General features: G+C 24.4%; 1 protein-coding gene and 1 non-coding gene across 5 annotated transcripts in view; both read right to left on the minus strand.

Moving 5' to 3' along the window:
* Positions 1 to 336: 336 nt before the first annotated feature.
* LOC145837876 (serine/threonine-protein kinase Nek1-like) overlaps positions 337 to 17,924 on the minus strand; it is a 29,730-nt gene continuing 12,142 nt past the window's right edge. The window contains exons 8-30 of one of the 4 annotated variants that reach the window (XM_082945356.1): positions 17,066 to 17,193; positions 16,713 to 16,784; positions 16,136 to 16,203; positions 15,256 to 15,304; positions 14,315 to 14,409; positions 13,975 to 14,076; positions 13,217 to 13,325; positions 12,003 to 12,057; positions 11,569 to 11,642; positions 10,132 to 10,230; positions 9,386 to 9,580; positions 8,626 to 8,747; positions 8,158 to 8,276; positions 7,619 to 7,771; positions 7,281 to 7,360; positions 6,803 to 7,095; positions 5,824 to 5,932; positions 5,413 to 5,529; positions 4,182 to 4,572; positions 3,629 to 3,715; positions 2,796 to 2,899; positions 2,021 to 2,156; positions 337 to 587 (exon numbers count right to left, since the gene is read on the minus strand). In XM_082945356.1, coding sequence (XP_082801482.1) covers positions 580 to 587; positions 2,021 to 2,156; positions 2,796 to 2,899; positions 3,629 to 3,715; positions 4,182 to 4,572; positions 5,413 to 5,529; positions 5,824 to 5,932; positions 6,803 to 7,095; positions 7,281 to 7,360; positions 7,619 to 7,771; positions 8,158 to 8,276; positions 8,626 to 8,747; positions 9,386 to 9,580; positions 10,132 to 10,230; positions 11,569 to 11,642; positions 12,003 to 12,057; positions 13,217 to 13,325; positions 13,975 to 14,076; positions 14,315 to 14,409; positions 15,256 to 15,304; positions 16,136 to 16,203; positions 16,713 to 16,784; positions 17,066 to 17,193 — 2,765 coding nt within the window. In that variant the 3' untranslated portion in view covers positions 337 to 579. Of the gene's footprint in view, positions 588 to 2,020; positions 2,157 to 2,795; positions 2,900 to 3,628; positions 3,716 to 4,181; positions 4,573 to 5,412; positions 5,530 to 5,823; positions 5,933 to 6,802; positions 7,096 to 7,280; positions 7,364 to 7,618; positions 7,772 to 8,157; positions 8,277 to 8,625; positions 8,748 to 9,385; positions 9,581 to 10,131; positions 10,231 to 11,568; positions 11,643 to 12,002; positions 12,058 to 13,216; positions 13,326 to 13,974; positions 14,077 to 14,314; positions 14,410 to 15,255; positions 15,305 to 16,135; positions 16,204 to 16,712; positions 16,785 to 17,065; positions 17,194 to 17,924 lie in introns of all 4 variants that reach the window. The other 3 variants (XM_082945357.1, XM_082945355.1, XM_082945358.1) reach the window with 3 other exon arrangements.
* Trnar-ucu (transfer RNA arginine (anticodon UCU)) lies at positions 10,386 to 10,458 on the minus strand. Its single transcript has one exon. It is a non-coding gene; the product is annotated as a tRNA-Arg (tRNA).

Below are 17,924 nucleotides of genomic sequence, written 5' to 3' on the forward strand. Positions count from 1 at the left end.
TATTTCGCGCTACAGTGTGTTAGCTAAAGCTAATCGTGTTTAGTCAACGTTACTTTACATTTAAAACTATTTATTCTTTTAGTTATACTTTCACAAAACACAAAACTTTACTTTATGCTTATTATACAAAAAGTTAGCGTTTTGTTCTTCGTAATTAATTATATCTAACTTATATTTTCATAAATACGTAAAATACTTTTTATAAAAGTTTTATCTATACAAAAAAAAACATGATGTAAATTATACAGACTTTTAAATATAAAAAGCAGAAAAAAACATTTTGGTAGTAAAAATATTACAGTAAAATTGCTATTACAAATGAAAAATAAACAGTGCAAAAATAAACAATCCAGCAATTATATGAACTCAAAAATGAACTTTTAATTTCCTTATGTACAAGTTAGTTAAATTTTTTGTGGCATTTATATTTGATTTCCGTGCACAAAAAAATATTGCAGTATGACAACAATATTAATAGTAAAACTCGTTCAAATTTGATTAATGGGGCCACGTTTCACGAGTGAATGTCTTTTGTAATTCTATTTGAAGCCTTTGGGTGAAATAATCACGACCACATCGTCAGCTATCTGTTACATTGTTTATATTAGATTAAAATAATTATTGGGAAAGAAAAAAAAGAAATAAGGTTTAATAATAAAAAAGTTTAAACTGTTTTTGAACTTTTTTTGCATTGTAATTCTAGTAGACAAACTTATATAAATTCACTCAAACGCCTTTACAATGTAAAAATTAAGTAAGAAAATATTTATAGCTTTGTTGAATGGCTAAACTAAAACAATGATACAACATTTAAGATAAAGGTTGAGAAAGTTTTTAAAATAATAAACTTTATGAGTTAAAATAGTATAAATCTAAAACTTTTAAATGGAGTATTTCATTAAGAATATTAAAACAAGTTTCAATGCGATGCATTCTAATAAAAATAAAAACTCTAAGTTTTAGTGCTTAAGTATAAATGAAAAAATATGAATATGTAAGGAAAAAACTGCGAAATATTTTAGTAAATTAGTAAATTTGATAGTTAAAGTTTGATGAATAAAGATAAAATAAGTAAACAAAACTAATAGAACATTAATTCAACATAAAGCACATTTTATTCTAATAACAGGCTTGCCAAATGTTTTTGGCAAATTTTTTCTAGGTTTTCAAAATTCCTCCATGTTTTTTAAAGTACACATTATTAGGTTTGTTTTTAGTTTTAAGTTAAAATTAAGGTAAAAAATTGTGTTAATTAGTATAAACACATTAAAAAGATACTGTAAAGCTACTTTAAATGTGTTTTTTAATAAATAAAATTTTTGATGATGACAACATTTTTTATCTATATGATAATTTTTTTGTGTCAAATCGAAATTTAACTACTGAACATGTTAGAATTGTTTAAAATGCCAGTTTTTCCAGTTTTTTTTCAAAATTTCTCAAATTCCAGGTTTTTTGCCTACTCTGTATAAATAATATTAGTAGTACAAGAAAATATTTTTACAGAATACTAGTTGATTAAAAGTTTAAGCACGTAAAATAATAATTAAATAGTGCTAAAATAAGAAATATATTAATAGCTTAATAATATTGATTATAAGTTTAAGAAAAGGTTAAGATGTGTATTTCTTGACCTAAACTGAGGTTAAGTTATTTGTAAAACAACTTAACCTTATGAGATTGAAGTAGATTAGAATCAATGTTTATATATAAAGTCTAAGTAACTTAAAACTAAAATAAATATAAGTTAAACTTTTACTAAACAAAAACAGTTGATTGAAAAGAGTATTTTACTAAATATAAATTTTATCTATGAGATCAAACTTAAAAACGATAAACATACCTATCGTGAAAATATACTAAAAATTGCTTTAAAAAACAAGTAGATCTTTTTAAATTTAAAACTTAATGAAAATAAAAGGTTTTCTTTTAACAAGCAATGAAACCATTTATTTGAGAATCTTCATTAAATTTATCTTTAAAGAAATATTACCACCTGATCATTCAAAAATCAACAAACTTTGTTCCTGGTAAACACCATCTGCGGTGACTAGCTGCAGTATTCTGTCGTAGTATTCCGCGTACTTGTCCTTCAAAATTCCCTTCATTTTCTCGCTACACTCTGTTATGACGTCATCTGCATCTTCATGCGCTGCCTGTGACATCACAGTTAATTTATTTTGACGTTACAGTTCTGTACGTTACAGTTCTGTGAAGTTTTATTAGCCTGTTTTATTTAAACAACTATTTTTTATTTAATATCATTTAACATTTTAAAGGTTCTGTTTTCGTTTTTTAAGTCTTCAAAACAAGGTTTGTAATGAAAGTTGATATTTAGCTGACATAAAATTTGCTATTTTTTAGATAGTAAGCATTTAAAAAAAAACTACAGTGACTAAACAGACTTTAAGTTTTAAGTTTCGAAAAATAATTTTGGATAAAATTTGAAAAATAATGAAAAGTAAACAGTAATGAAAATATATATAAGAGTACTGTTAGTAGTTAATAAAATAATTCTTCGTTTAATTTTTCAAACTCATTAAAAATTAAATGCAATGTTAATCAATAAAATAACATTTTATTAAAAATAAAATCAAAAAAGTCAATGCTACAGTAAACATATAGATATATATGGCTATTTAATCGAATTAAAAAATAAAATCTTTAAGCATAGTCATAATAAAATTAATACCGTATCCTAATCTCACAAAAAAAACTACGAAAAACAAACATGAATATTTAAAAGTAACTTATTTCAATTATAAGCTAAGGGTGCACTTTAGTTAAGGTCTTACTTGAACATATTTGTAGAATTTGACAAAATTTTCGAATCCAAGTTCGTTTTCTAACTTTTGTCGATTATCTTCAAGCCTTGAGTACACACTGCATTCAGAAGAATCTGTAAAACATAATACTTACAATAATTTCATGGCTTATTATATCTGTAAAATATCTATATAAAACAAAAAAATCGAGTTTCTTGGTAGTTAAAGCTTTTGAAATGGTTCAACCAACCTTATAATAAATTATGCAAACTTACATAGCTAGTTTAATGCTTGTATAAACATAACTTGCTTTGTATACAGTGTTAACACTAAAATAAATAAAACTAAGAAAACGCTTTAGATATTATTATTCTATCTAGCTACACATCTAATTTGAACATTGTTTGAACTTATAGTTTATTCTGTACAAAAACTTTAAAACAAGGCATCAACATTTTTAACTACTTTTGGTAGAATACTTTATTAACAATAATTAGGAATAGTATAATCAAAACTTTTCTAAAACAACAGATTTATTCATAAGTTTATAACTTTCAAAATATGTTTTAACTTCTTTTTTATTCTAAGATAATTGCGTTTGGCATTTTTACAAATATACAAAAAGTATAGTTGTTTAAGGAATAAAATAAAAATTATAAAATTAATATTCATAAATATAACAAAAGCTTATTTCTTAACTACTTCACAATCAAAAAATTGTTTAAAAAACTTTTAATAATTGAATAAAAAAAGATCATCCAGTTGAAAACAAAAAAATTATAAATTAAAAACTGTGTAAATGTCAGTTCTATTTTCATAGCTTCTATAAAATATAACTAAAATTGCAATCAATTAATTTCTACCTGAACTTTCAGAATCAGAAGTATCAGATGATTCACTGCTGCTAGAATGCCACTCTTCATTTTTCAAAATATTTGATTCGACTTCTTCTAAGATAATTATTTAGCAAATTAAAAGCAATTGCGCAATCAAGGTAATTTATAATAATTGTATGTACACTACATAACTAACTTCAAAATAATACATAAATAACCTTTATTCTATGATAAAACATTTTAGAATAGTGGTCAGCAAATAAATATGTACGATGTACATATGCTTCTGAAAAAAATCAAATTCGTTGTTTACAATTTTAAAGAAGTTGAAAAATATAACTTTTAATATTTTTAACAAGCAGTAAAAATATTTTCAAGTTCTAAACTATAAAAATATATCAAAATCTATATTATTTCTATCACTTATTTAGAATTGTTTACAACTTTATAATAAAAATTTTGAAATGTATATAACAGTAGAATCATGCCTTTTTATTCACAAGAAAAAAAGTAGATGTTGATGAAACTTTGAGCGCAATTAATGAAAATGCTATCTTTAAAAAACTGTCAAAAGTAATACCCGTATCTGATAGAAGTAATTTCTTCATTTCATTCTGCAGCAAATCGTCATCGGAAGCCAGATCATCAGAAAAATTAGTGTCATCGCTCGCTATACTGCTCACTTCAATATCTTCCGGCATTCTCAAATCCTCAGGTGTTTTATCATCATCTGAAACGTTGGTTTTATCTGAAACATTTTGCACTTTTTCCACGTGATTTTCTGCATAACTCTGTGAAGTTTTGTCACTGTTTTCAGGATTTTTCTTTTCATTGGCTTCAGTGACAGACATTTCTTGTTTTTTGTCGAAAATATCCGCCAGCATTTCCGGTGTCTTTTTGACTTTGGGAGCTTCAACGGAGTCATCGAGATTTTCCTCAGCGAGGTCAGGCAGTGAACAAGTTCTTAAAAGCTGTTTGAAATATTGAAAAAAAAATTTGCAAAGTTTTGTTGTTGATTAATTTTTTATATTGCAAATGTAGTAAAGATGAATGAACACATTTATAGTGATAAGTGTTTAGAAATTTACAATTTTTTAAGAAAAATATTACTATTTTACCTGGTAAGTTTTAACCATTTTACTTAAACCAATACGAAAATAAAGTAAACATATGTTATTGATGATATTGTGTGATTTTTTTTTTTAATAACTCAACTTAAATTTACTTTTTTACAAAACATTTTAAACTTATAAAAAAATTAACAAAAAAAAAATCATGTCATATCTCGCATGTCCAATGTCAATCAAAATCTTAAGTTATATACAAACACAGCTGTTTGTTGTTTATACACGTGAGTTTACTTGAAAATAAACAATTATTAGATTGATATTTAAATTTAAAATCAAAAATAAAGTATGTTCTTTATTGTGACATAATTTAAAATTTTATGTTATAAGGGACAACTTATTTTGGTATGTAGCTTGTTTATAAAAAAAAAACTTTATGGTTTAACTTTGACTATAACTTAATAAATGTAGTGAAGTGTATGGAAGTTATAAAACTAAGCATCGTTTTAACAAGCTACATGTCTGGTAGGGCATTTAAAATAAACTATTAAAATAATAAAAACATTAAAACACTAAAAACTATCAAAACTTACTTAAAATAAAACAATACACAACACCCACAATGCAACAATTAGAAAAATAGCTTAGTATTTTTGAAATATCAAATTCAATATACCGTTGAAAGAACAAGTTTATGAAAATTGTTTTAATCAAACTTTATGTAAACTTTACTTAAATTTTTACCTTAACATCAGGTATATCAAATTTTCCTGTGGACAAAACGTGAAATATTTCTTTTTTATTTTCGTTTTTTGCAAACTCCGTCTTGTTCAAACGATTGAAAGCGGAGCAATTTTCATGCTGATGCAAAAAAAAAGTGAACAAACAACATGCAAAAAATGAGTGGTGATTTAAATAAAAATGTTCATATGGCTTAAATAAAATTAAAAAAAAAACAACTTAAAACAAATTTTTCATCAAAAAAAAAACTTTTTAAGGCTATGTTAACTGCTTAATTGTAACAAAAAGTAGATAGTTAACTTAAACAAAGACAACAATTAATCTCTTCTGCAAAACCTTTTAGCAGTCAGCAACTGAATATTTAGGTACTTAAAAACATTTATTTTTAAAAGAAGCCAAAAGACTATAAAATACCTTCGGTGAGTAAGTGTGAAAAAATTCGTTTTTATATTTTTCCTTCTTCATGTTAAAATTTAATTTTTCGTCGAAAATGTTTGAGAAAACTTTACTGCCAGTTTCATTTCTAAAAATTTATTCTAATCGTTAATCAAAACAAATTAAATAAAGTACCTTATTTCTTCTTAACACCATGTATAAAATGGGGTAGCTGTCAAATTTGCACGAGGGGACAAAATTTCACTAAGATACTTTTGCACGAAGATACTTTTTCAAGAGCAGACAATTTTGTCGGCAACATTTTTGCACGGTTTGAATTTTTTTTTTTTCAAAATTTTTATATCATTCTTAATTTTTTCTAAATTTAGTTATTTTTCTACTATCACTGTCACCCCATTTCTTACCCTCGGTCGGTAGCTTTTTTTTTATTTTTAATCAATTCGTTTTTATTTATTCATTTTTTTTAATAATAACTTTTACTATTTTTTTTTACTATCACTGTTACCCCTAACCCTTACCCTCGGTCAGTATTTTTTTTCTGTTTTATTTCATATAAAAATTTTATTATTTAGTTTTATTTTGTGCAAAAATGACCCTCCGTGCAAAATTGTAACTCGTGCAAAATTGACCCTGGTGCAAAATTCTCATCGTGCAAATTTTTCTTTGTGCAAAAGTATCTTCGTGCAGTTTTGTGACCTCGTGCAATTTTGTCTTCGTGGAATTTTGACCCGTTCCCATAAAATGGAGTATCAGTAAAAAATAGACAATGAAAACCACAACTAAAACACACAAAGACTAAAAAATAACTTAAATGTACAATAAAAATATAATAACCATATATTTTTATGTAACAACTTATATTTTATGACTTGAGTTGTTCATATTTTAAACAATGTATAAATATATTTTAAACACTGTAAAAAAGCTTTACTAGTTATAAAACAAATTCAAACTCAAGAGTAGGTGAAATTCTCAGAGTAATAAAAAACAAACAAACTTTTGTTCGTCTGTGTTCTTGCTTTCTTCTGTCCAAACCTCAACTTTCGCTTTAACTTGATTGATTGCACTAACTTTGACGTCATCATTCAATTTTATTTCTTCACAATCATCTAAAACCTCATTCCTTACGTCATCAACAGCTACTTCTTTGACCGCCAAGTCATCAAAGTTGTCTTTTTCAGACCCTATGACGTCATCAACTTTGTTTGGAGTTTTACTCGGTGGAAGATTATTTAACTTTTTGACCTCATTTTTAGATATGACGTATGTGCCTTGCTGTATTGGTGTTGACTGTAAAATGTATTGCTACTGTTTTTTATCAACTAAGATTTTTGAAAAATATTCCAGTTATTTTGTCACTAATGGCTTGCACTATATATTTCACGAACAAAAAAATTTTTGTTACTGATTCTTATTCTAAAAGTGTATCAAAATAATAAAAACTATTTTAGTCGTTTAAAAAAAAAAACTCTAACGTTTTCATTTTGTTCAGTTATTGTTTTCAATTCTTTAAAACTGATTTGTTTCGTACTTTCTTCAGTGATGTTGTATAATGCTGCTATTAAAAACAACTATATTTTTATCTTTATTAAAAACTAAAAAATAAATTTTGTAGTTTTTCTTTTTTAAATCACTTTAAGTAATATAAATACTTAATACTATTTCATTTGTTTTAACACTAACATTTCAGACATCAGTAATAGTAGAACTAATAAGTATAAAGAAATCAAATTTGTTTTTATAAAACCATCTTTAGAGTCAAATAAATTTATTAGAAAACTTATTTATGTATCTAAATTTAAAATAAGCTAACATTTATTGATAGTCATTGTGGGAGCGATAATAGTTTTGTTGTTGAGTTTATCAACTAATGTGTCTGAAGGGTCGTTCCATTTACTAACAGGTTTTGATTTCTGCCACTTACTTATACTCATGCTTACTTTACTCGGTTCCGAAGTTGTTGGGTCTGTTTGTTTTAAAATTAATAATCTTTGATAAGTTTAAAGTCTCAAAACTTTTCTAAAAAGCTAACTAACTTAAATTGACAGTCTTAAAAATTTAATGCCTAATATTTTAAGACAATAACAAAGTTGGACCACAACAAACTTTTAACTTTTATTTATAATGGAAATAGTATATAAAGATAGTTGAATGTACAGTTTGATATACCAAGTATTCTCAGCGTAGAGAGCATTTGAGAAACTTTTTTTAAATTAAAAGTTATAAATAAAGTTTTAGTAAGTAAGTTTCACTTTATGGAAAATAAAAATCAACGAAATAAATGTGCCTCATTCTAAATAAATTTAATGATGCTTCTTTTTACTATATCTTTAACAAATAAAATTTACATACCGTCCAATTGAATAGGGAGTTTTTCAATTTGTTTTTTCAACTGAGTTTTCCCGCCAAAATCATTCCACTCCCGCTTTTTTGGATTTTGTGGCAAAGGTCTCGACTGTTGTTTGCTGTTTCTATTGTTAAGAAAACATTTGTTAGTTGAATATACATCTTTTGTTTTTGAATTTAATTAGGTTTTTTATTAACATAAAAACTTGCTTTGTTAATAGAATTGTTTTACCATCGGATTTTAGTCGAAATGTTAAACTATAATCTAAGCTACTATAAACATAATATGTTAGATAAGTAAAATAAACTTTCCAAAATACATTTACAGTTTCGATAAAAAAGTAAAAGACGTATAAAAATCAATGATATTAATTTTAAGTTTTAGTTTAAATAAAATACAACTTTTGAAACTAAAAAAATATTTTTCAAATAACTGTCTTCCTTTAAATATAACTGAAATATAAATAAACTAACAAATCATTTAGTTCTTCAAAAGATTTTTCATTGTTATCAAAATCAACACTAAATCTCTGGTTAACTCTATTTAGTATTTTCTTTTTTAATTCATTTTTGCTCGGAGAATCTACACTGGATGACTGTAGGTAAAAAAGTTTTTAGAAAACGAGATTTATTTAAATTAATTGAGAAAAAACATGCAAATAAAAGGATAAACTTTACTCAAAACTAAGAACATTGTATAAACTGAGTTAAAACACGTAACGTTTGCCTATATTTTTAGGAAATTTTGCCCTTGTGTTTTTAATATGCTTGAAGATATTAAAGTCTTTTAGGCTACTTTTTGAAACTAAGAGAGCATATTAGTAGATATATCGGTTTTAATTTTTTAACATAAGTATTAAATGTAAATCTTGTTAAAAACAGTACTTAACCACTATTAGAATAAGAATTAAAAACAAGTGGTTTTAAAAAACTACAAAAAGTGTAACAAAATCTAAGTAGTAGAAACATCAACAGATTTAAAAGTAGTAACGAAATTTTCGACACAACGATATTTTTAAATTTGATGATTCAAAGTTCAGTTTTAACAGAATTAGTTTTAGGATTTTTTACAAGTACATGTTTCAATTAACATATTTTAATTTAAAACCTTTAAATTGCAACTTACAACTCTAAAGTTAAACCTTCAGGACTAAACAATAAATAAACAGAAAATAAGTACAAAAGAATAGTATTATATCGTAAAAAATTACAAAAACAAATAAATTTGGCAAACTTGTTTAGCTCCAATGACTTTGAGAGCTTGAGTTAATCCGACCTGACCAACTGAATTGTCAGGAGATACGTCAGACTTACCAGGAACCAAAATATTTTCACCAGGTTTGTCTTTTTCAGGAACCAGAAACTTTTCAGGATTAGGATTGTACTTGACTGGTCTTTCGTCTGGAGGTACGATACCTCTATTCCTCGCCTGCGAAACACGGTAAGTTATAAGAAAGTAAATAAATATGTTATAACAACTAGTGGCCCATGATGGTTTAACTGTACTGAAAAAGATTCAAAACGACTAAACACTATTTATTATTGTTTTAATTTAACTTAAAAGTTTTACTAGATAAATTTATAATAATATTTTATAATATAAGCGATAGAATCATTTCCAACAGCAAAAACTTTTCAAGAGAAACTAACGTTTTATCTTGTTTAATAATTTCAAACTTAATTTTTTGTGATATTTAATTTTAATTTTTTTATCGTGATTTAAATATTATTTAAGTTGCACACTCGATCACCACGTCGTTTTATACTGTGAAAAAACTTCAAATGTTTTCAACTTAAAATAAATTGTAATTCATTTTACAATTTCAAGATATTGATAATTATAAAGTCTTAGTCGAAAGATTTTTATAATAAATTATTTGTTATGAAATATGTGTTTCTAAACTTTTTAGTTAACATATGCACCAATAAAAGTTGTTCAAAGCGATAGTTGTTAAACTTTTTTAAATACGTCTATAAAACCTGTTGTTCAAACAACTTCTTCTGTTGATTTATTCTCATCTTATTTTCTTCTGCTTGTTTTAATAGTGCTTGATGTTTGAAATTGTTTTCATTGGGCTTCTATAATTTTTCAAGTAAAGTTGAATTAAGTCGTTTTAAATTTAATATTAACTTTTAAAAATTATAATAATTAACCTCGGCTATGTGCTTTTGATTTAAACAAAGTTTTAAACTTTTTTTGTGTTTGTAATCTGTTTTTTATTTCTAAAAATAAGCATCTCCGCCGGGACTCGAACCCGGAACCTCTGGATTAGAAGTCCAGCGCGCTATCCATTGCGCTACGGAGACGACTGACAATATTATGGTAAGTTTGTATAAAAAACCATTATTATGACGTTATAGTCAAAATTATCAAGTAAACTCTAAGCATTATTCATATATAAGTGCAAGCCTAATGTGTTTAAAAAAATGCCATAAGAGCTTAAATAATGTCAGTGAAGTTTATCAACAAAATTTGTGCATTATGTGAGTAATTTAAATTCATCAAACATATATTAAGAATTCAGTTGTATCAATGCCTAATGATGGATGCAATGATGTTTAAGGTTAAAAATTGAAGGTTAAAAAAAATTCATATTTTGAACTTTGAGTAAAATTTATACTTTTACAATTCTATTCAAAAATTGAATTTAACCCTTTGCAATCTCACAAAATTTTATTTAAACTCTAAAAACAATCAAACTACATACTTATACTATTTTTTATAACTTTGTTGATCTACTTACAAAAAAAAAATCATTTTTTGAAATAGTTAATTTTCTTAATTGAAACTTAATTTTTTATAGTAATAAAACAAAATAACAAAAAAATTACGTTTAAAATTATAAATACATCTAATTAAACACAAAATCTTTTGTAAAAAAGATAAACTATGAAAAAGAAATGAGCATTACTGCAAATACAATTTTTTTTAACAAGAAATTTACTGAAGTGGTAACTATAAATTATAAGTATAAAATTTTACAGTGTATGATTTTTACAACTAAATCATCGTTTGATAAAAATTAATTCATATTAAAACTATAGATTTTTTTCGAAAAACTTGGAATAACATATATTCAAATAAAATTTATCTTTTTAAATTAAATAAATACAATTATCAACTTTTTACATTTAAATTGTAAAGATTTATGAAGATCCGATTAGAATTTAAAAACATTATAACAGATAAGTTTACATTCTGTCAAGTTTAGAGTAAATAATATAAACTTTTTTATTTTATTTATAAAGCCTAACTGAGATACCGTTTTGTTATTAAAACACAATATTAATCATTTAATAAATTAAAATTATATTGGAAAAAAACACCGCAAATATATAGTTTCATTATAAAAACTTCTTACATAAACTAAAAAAATAAATATGTAAAAAATACGTAAAATAAATATGGTTATTAACCTCACAAAACCTTCCAGCATTTAAATTATTTTTTCTTACTCGATCAAGTCTAGCTTTATACTCTTCCAAATTATCTGTTAATTTTATTATAACTCGTAATGCTTTAATCACAATTTTAGAAAGTTACAATTATTAAAAAAGTTAAGTGTAGCAACTAAATAAAAATTGTAAACATTCTTAAAACAAACTTAAATATTTTTTAATGTATCAATATAGTGCAGAAAAAAAACTAAATAGCAACTAAATAAAAATTGTAAACATTCTTAAAACAAACTTAAATATTTTTTAATGTATCAATATAGTGCAGAAAAAAAAGCAGACTTTAACATTTCGAATTTATTTATAAACATTTCTTTTAATAAAGTTCTATGTGTGCTGCAAATAAAATTTTATAATTTTATTTTTTAACAATTTACATAAAAAACAAAACAAACTTCTTGCAGCTGAAAAGGGTCTTAGCGCTGCGGCGACACCTCGAGGATTGGCGTTCTGTTAATTCATTGTATAGTAATATTTAATCACGATTAAATAATAACACGGTACGGATTTTAAGGTAACAGAAAGAACCGACAAAGTTAGTAAACAACAAAAACTGGTAAAAAAATAAACTTCATAGTATCTCCAACTCACCAAACACACACCTATGTTGACAACAATAATCGAGAAAATAAAAATTGCAAAACATTTATATTAAGTGATTCTTTAAAGATTATAAAACGCGATTTAGTGTCATAGACTTATAGTTAAGAAAGAAATAACAGCTTCACTGCATAATTTAAGTCAGGGTTTCCAAAAGTAGGCCAAGTGGCCCCCTTAGGAGCCATGTCAGATACTCAGGGGACCACGAGCAGCAAAGGGGTAAGAGGGGGGCCATTAGGTCATAATTTGAACTTACACTAGATAATCTTAAGTTGCAGATGAAAAGCAAAAAAAAAATCTTAGGTGTTTTTAATGGTAGTTTAGAAACTTACACTAGATATTCTCGAATTGCGAATGAAGAGAAAAATAAAAATAAAAAGTCTTAGGTGTTTTTTAGTAATCTTGTTGAAAGGGGCCATGGATTTTTTAATTTCTTTAAAGGGGGCCATTTGCAAAAAATTTTGGGAAACCCTGGTTTAAGTTTATAAGAGGCAGGCCAGCTAATTTTTATAATAAAAAAAAGCTCGCAGGCCGTACTGTATGAAAAAGGTCTTCTTCGAGCCGCAGATATGTAAGAAAGTGTATTATTAAGTATAATAAAACAAAAAATGTGATTAGATACTCAACAAAAAACACTAGTAACTAGAAATTAAATCAAGAGCCTCAGTTGCAAGTTGCCAACCATTGATGTAAGTTCATACTTAATTTATAACTTTTAAAAGTTATATTTATAATAGAGGACTTTTAATTTAAGTTTAGAAGCTTATATCATTTAGTTTTTTTTTTTGTTATATCAAAAAAAAAAACTAAACTAAGCCTTATGCTCTTATACTTAATTAAAAATCTAGGAATTAAATAAATAGGGAAAGTTTTAAGGTTTTATAAGGTTGACAAACGTTTTATAAAAGATCTATTAAGCTAAATTCTTAATGTAGTACTTCTAGATTCAAGTATAACTTTTTTTTTCAATTTGCCTTATCAGAAAGTAAAACAAAAATTTGAAACAAACTTTATGTAGGTCGGCCTGGTATTGATGTTTGATGAACAAAGCTTCTTTCTTTCGTTGCCAGAATTCATCTACAACTTGTTCCCTCTTTTCATTGCTATCTCCTTTACCACTGTTGTTTGGTTAATTAAAATGGGTGCACGACTATTTAAATTTGGACAATTAAAATTCTTTAAAAAAAATTAAAAGGGCCACAAATAAAAAAGTAATGTATGTTTGTCAAATACAAAAAACACAAGCCATTTTTTTCTTTTTGCAAAACATTAAATATTTTTTGAGATATGGCTTAAGTAAAGTAAAATACATAGTCATTTTAAGCAATTTTAAAACACCTTGCAAAATATTTAAGATTTTGCTAAAGATAAAAAAGTGGCTTGTATATATTAATAAGATCTATATACATATTTTTGTTTTTTTCATATTTATATTACTTATTGAGATATAGTCTTTCAAAATATTTTTTTAAGAATTTGAATTGTCGGAATTCAAGTTGTCCGAATTTGAATTGTCGTTTAACCAATTAAAATATATGAAATATAAGCGAACCTAATTTAAGTTATACATATTGAAAAAAAAAAATTATATACCATTATATTTTTCAAAAATCATTATATTTATAAATTAAAACTATTACTTATTATCAAACAGTTTGTATAAACAAATACTTGTAAGACCACAGCTAAAAAAATTGTTTTTGTACTTTAAACAAAAAGAGAAAACCGCTGAGAAAAACTTTAAATAACACAACGTATTTAACATACTTGTTGTAGTTATTGATTTGTTTTTCAAGTAAATTTTTCTGGTGAATTTGTCGCTCGTTCCAAGCTTCTTTCACTTTTTTCAAAGCTGGATACTCACGATTTCTGTTAATAAATCTGAATGTCAAAATATAAAGTTAAAAAACTTTTTTTACTAAATAGTTCAAAAGTTTTATTTTGAAAGATTGTAAAAAAATAACAACTATTAAATTGTTATTCTAAAAAAGTGTATTTCTAAAGTTCATCAAAGTATAAGACTTTTCTTGTATTTTGTATTAAATTATTTTTTACGAAGACATAAATAAATAAAATTTAAAAGAGTTGAAGTAGCTAACTAAATAACCTGTTTTGATGTTGATCAAGTTTATCGTGTAGATATTTATAATTTCCACCTTGTTGATTTTGTTGAATACCCATGTTTGACGGTTTGTTGTTTATCTGTAAACAGATGTTGTAATGATTCAAATAAATACCAAAAATATATGTTTAGTAGATTAAACATTACTTAACTAACAGCAAACTATAAAGTACATTAATTGGTACACGTTTTAAGCACAATATTTTTACTGCTTAGACTAAAGTCTTACAAATCAAGAGACAATATACTTTTTCTGAAAGCTTAGATCTTTATTTGTATTTTATGAATTTAATCAAAAAACAACTACTTTTTTTCAAAAAGTAATTGACTAAAGTGTAAAGTTGATAAGCCAAAAAATTAGAGCTGTATTGTTTCATATATTAAGATTTAGTGCGGAACAAAGTATATATAATTAAAAATTTATTGTTTGCCAACTTTTGCTATATAACATCACTACTATTTAGCATAACTTTATGTTTACCGATGTATGACTCTCAGAACAATATATTTTTATAAACATACAGGGTTGTTAAAGGTTTTCTGAATTTCTTCCAGGATTTTAAAATACAAGGTTTTTAGTCCATTTTTAGTACAAAATTTAACTGAAGTTTAAAAAAGTTCTTTAAACAGTATTAAAACATTTAAAAGATACTGTAAATCTTTATTAGACTTATTTTTAATAAAAAAAAAAGTGTAATGATAGATTTTTCGTATCTAATCGAAGTTTCGTTACTTTTTATGTAATAATTGTTTAAAACTCCAGGTTTTTTTAACATTTTTCAAATTCCAGGTTTTCCCAAGAATTCCAGGTTTTTTGGCAGCCCTGGACATAAATAAAAAACACTTATTTCAATCAAAAAACTCTTTCAATTAAAGCTTAAAGAAAAACATTTAACTAAAAACTTAAACAGTTAAACAAAACATACCAAAAACATATCATTTGATCTTTTCAAATTCATTAATCTTGCTTCGTCTCTGTATTTAGTACATAATGAAAATTTAGTTGTATATTTCAAATAGTTGGTATAAAAACTAATTTTTTTTTACTGTTTTAACTTAATTAGACATTTTTTATTTGTTCAGTTAAATTTTTTTTAAACTATTTGTTTGTAAAAAAGTGTTAATTACTGGAAAAGTCTAATAGCTAACATTTACTAAATAAGTAATTTTAATATGACAAAAAACAAAATTGTATACATAAAGTTAGCCAAAGTCATTTTCTTTAAACTAATAAAACAAAATGACTGTTAGAGATGTTTCTAATTTATACAAACTAGTTGCTAATTATAAAAAAATTTTATAACTTGCACAATTAAATTTCTAGATTTTAAATAACATAACTTTAAATCTGTTAATATGTTTTCTTAAATAACTAAACTGAAGGTTTTTTATTTAGATGGTATGCAACGTACAAAACATAAGTGTTATAAAAACGTTATCAATGAAATGTATAATGATTTCAAATAAACTATATGATTTAAAACAAAAAAAATGATCAATGATTATCTTACTTAAAAATTAGTATATTCTAAATACATAATAAATTTTTTTATGAAGTCACGAAATATCACAACATAAAAAGTTTGTTGTGTAAAATAATACAATTTTTCACTTAGTTACTAAGGTCGATAATTAACTTAAGTTTGAAGTGAATAAATTTTATATGATCAGCTTAAACTAATAGGCAGCATAGATAATAATATAAAGAAGTAGTTGTGAAAATTTAACTGAAAATTTAAAAACCTTTTCCGGTTTAACAATAACTTACTACAAAGTATTTATTTTACAATATATATGTATAAATACCTGTCTTTTTTCATTCTAGCTTGTTTTATTTTTTCATCTCTTTCCTTCTGTCCTTTTTGTAAGTCATCCTGTAAATAGAAAGTTTTTTTGTAAGCAAATTATTCAAATTTTAACATAAACATTTTACTAAAAAAAACTTTAAGCAGTTCTTTAAATTTAACTTGTATAAAAATTTGCATTATTTTATATACAAGAGATTGATTAAAAAAAAAATACAGAATAATAACTTTCAATAAGTTATTAATAAATGATAAAAAACTATAAAGTAAGTCTTAAATATTTTTGAACACTAATAAGAAATAAAGATATGTTTGAGTCTACTAACAGTCTCTTATTTATCAAGTCAAATTAAACGTTTAAAGTTAAGCTAATTAATTAAAAACAAATCAAACAGGTGTTGATAAATTTTATGAGCCTATTGGGATTTTAAAGCGTGTTACATAATTAATAAAAAAATCATTTATTAAATTTAAATATACTAAAAAGAGAATAGTTATATACATGTAGTTATTGTTAGATAAACTTTATATATATTCCTACTAGATTACTTCAAAATAAACTTGAAAACAAGACTAACTAATCGCTTTTTTCTGTCTTCGATAATTTTTTGTCTTTTCAATTCAGCTTCTTTAGCAATTTGTTGACGGCGCTGCAAAAGTAAAAAACATGATAACTTATCTATTTTACAGTATAAAGAATATTTAGTTTCACATACTTTGTTACAAAAACAAAAAATTAACATTTAAATTTAAATAGGTTGTTTAAATTTATCACTTATGAAATTATTTTAAGCACTAGTAGTTGTAAAACTTTAAAAAATTTAATATAGTTGTATTCAATAAGCATTTATAATATTGTTTGCGTTACTTGATAATTAGAAATAAAATTAGTTAACACTTTTATACATTTTTTAAATAAACGAATACAAACCTTATCAATAACACTATTAACTACATTATTTTTCTTGGCAAATTTGTTACTTTTATTAACTCCGTATGCATTGGCTATTTGTTGGTCCCTTTTATTTCTTATAATAGGCTCTCTTGCTAATTTCTTTGCTGTTTAATATTGTTTTAGTGGTAAATTTTAAATAGTTTTAAAATTTTAAAAATAATAAACATTTATGAAATTGATTTTAAAGTTTGTTATAATTTATAAAAAGTTTCTTCTTTTAATCTACTTGTTTTTGGAAAAACTTCAAAAGATTTTTGATTGAAATATTATAAATTCAATTGTAATGTATAAAACCTAAAGAAAAATGTCATTGTTTTTATCTTTAAACAGCATTTTTAGAAGTATTTTTAAGTGATTATTTTCTTCGTGAATCCGAAAATTAAAAAACAAACATAATTTTGGAAAACTAGCATACACTTTAATATGTATAAATGCTGAAAGTAAAGCTTATTGACTAACCCAATAAATAAAATGTATTATTTGAGCAAACAAAATAAAACATTAAAAAGGGTTTACTTAAGTAAACCTTCAAACTAGAAGTATATTTTATTAATGTTTATTTTGTGGTGTAACTTCTTATTTGTGTTTATTTAAACATTTAAACGTTATTTGAAACCAAATATAAATACTGAAGTTTCATATAAAAATTTTTCTGTAATTTTAAGAATAGAATTGAAAAACAAAATTGCCCCTTGATCAAAAATATTTTAAGGTGAGTATTTAAAATTAAATGATCCATTGTACAATTACTTTGCTATATTGTTTATTATTACAACCAAATACAATTGTCTAACAAATGTCATAAATACTTAAAAAGCAGTTTAAAAATACTAAA

This window comes from Thalia democratica, chromosome 6, assembly GCF_965202585.1.
Source record: "Thalia democratica chromosome 6, ktThaDemo2.hap1.1, whole genome shotgun sequence".
Classification (NCBI taxonomy): domain Eukaryota; kingdom Metazoa; phylum Chordata; class Thaliacea; order Salpida; family Salpidae; genus Thalia; species Thalia democratica.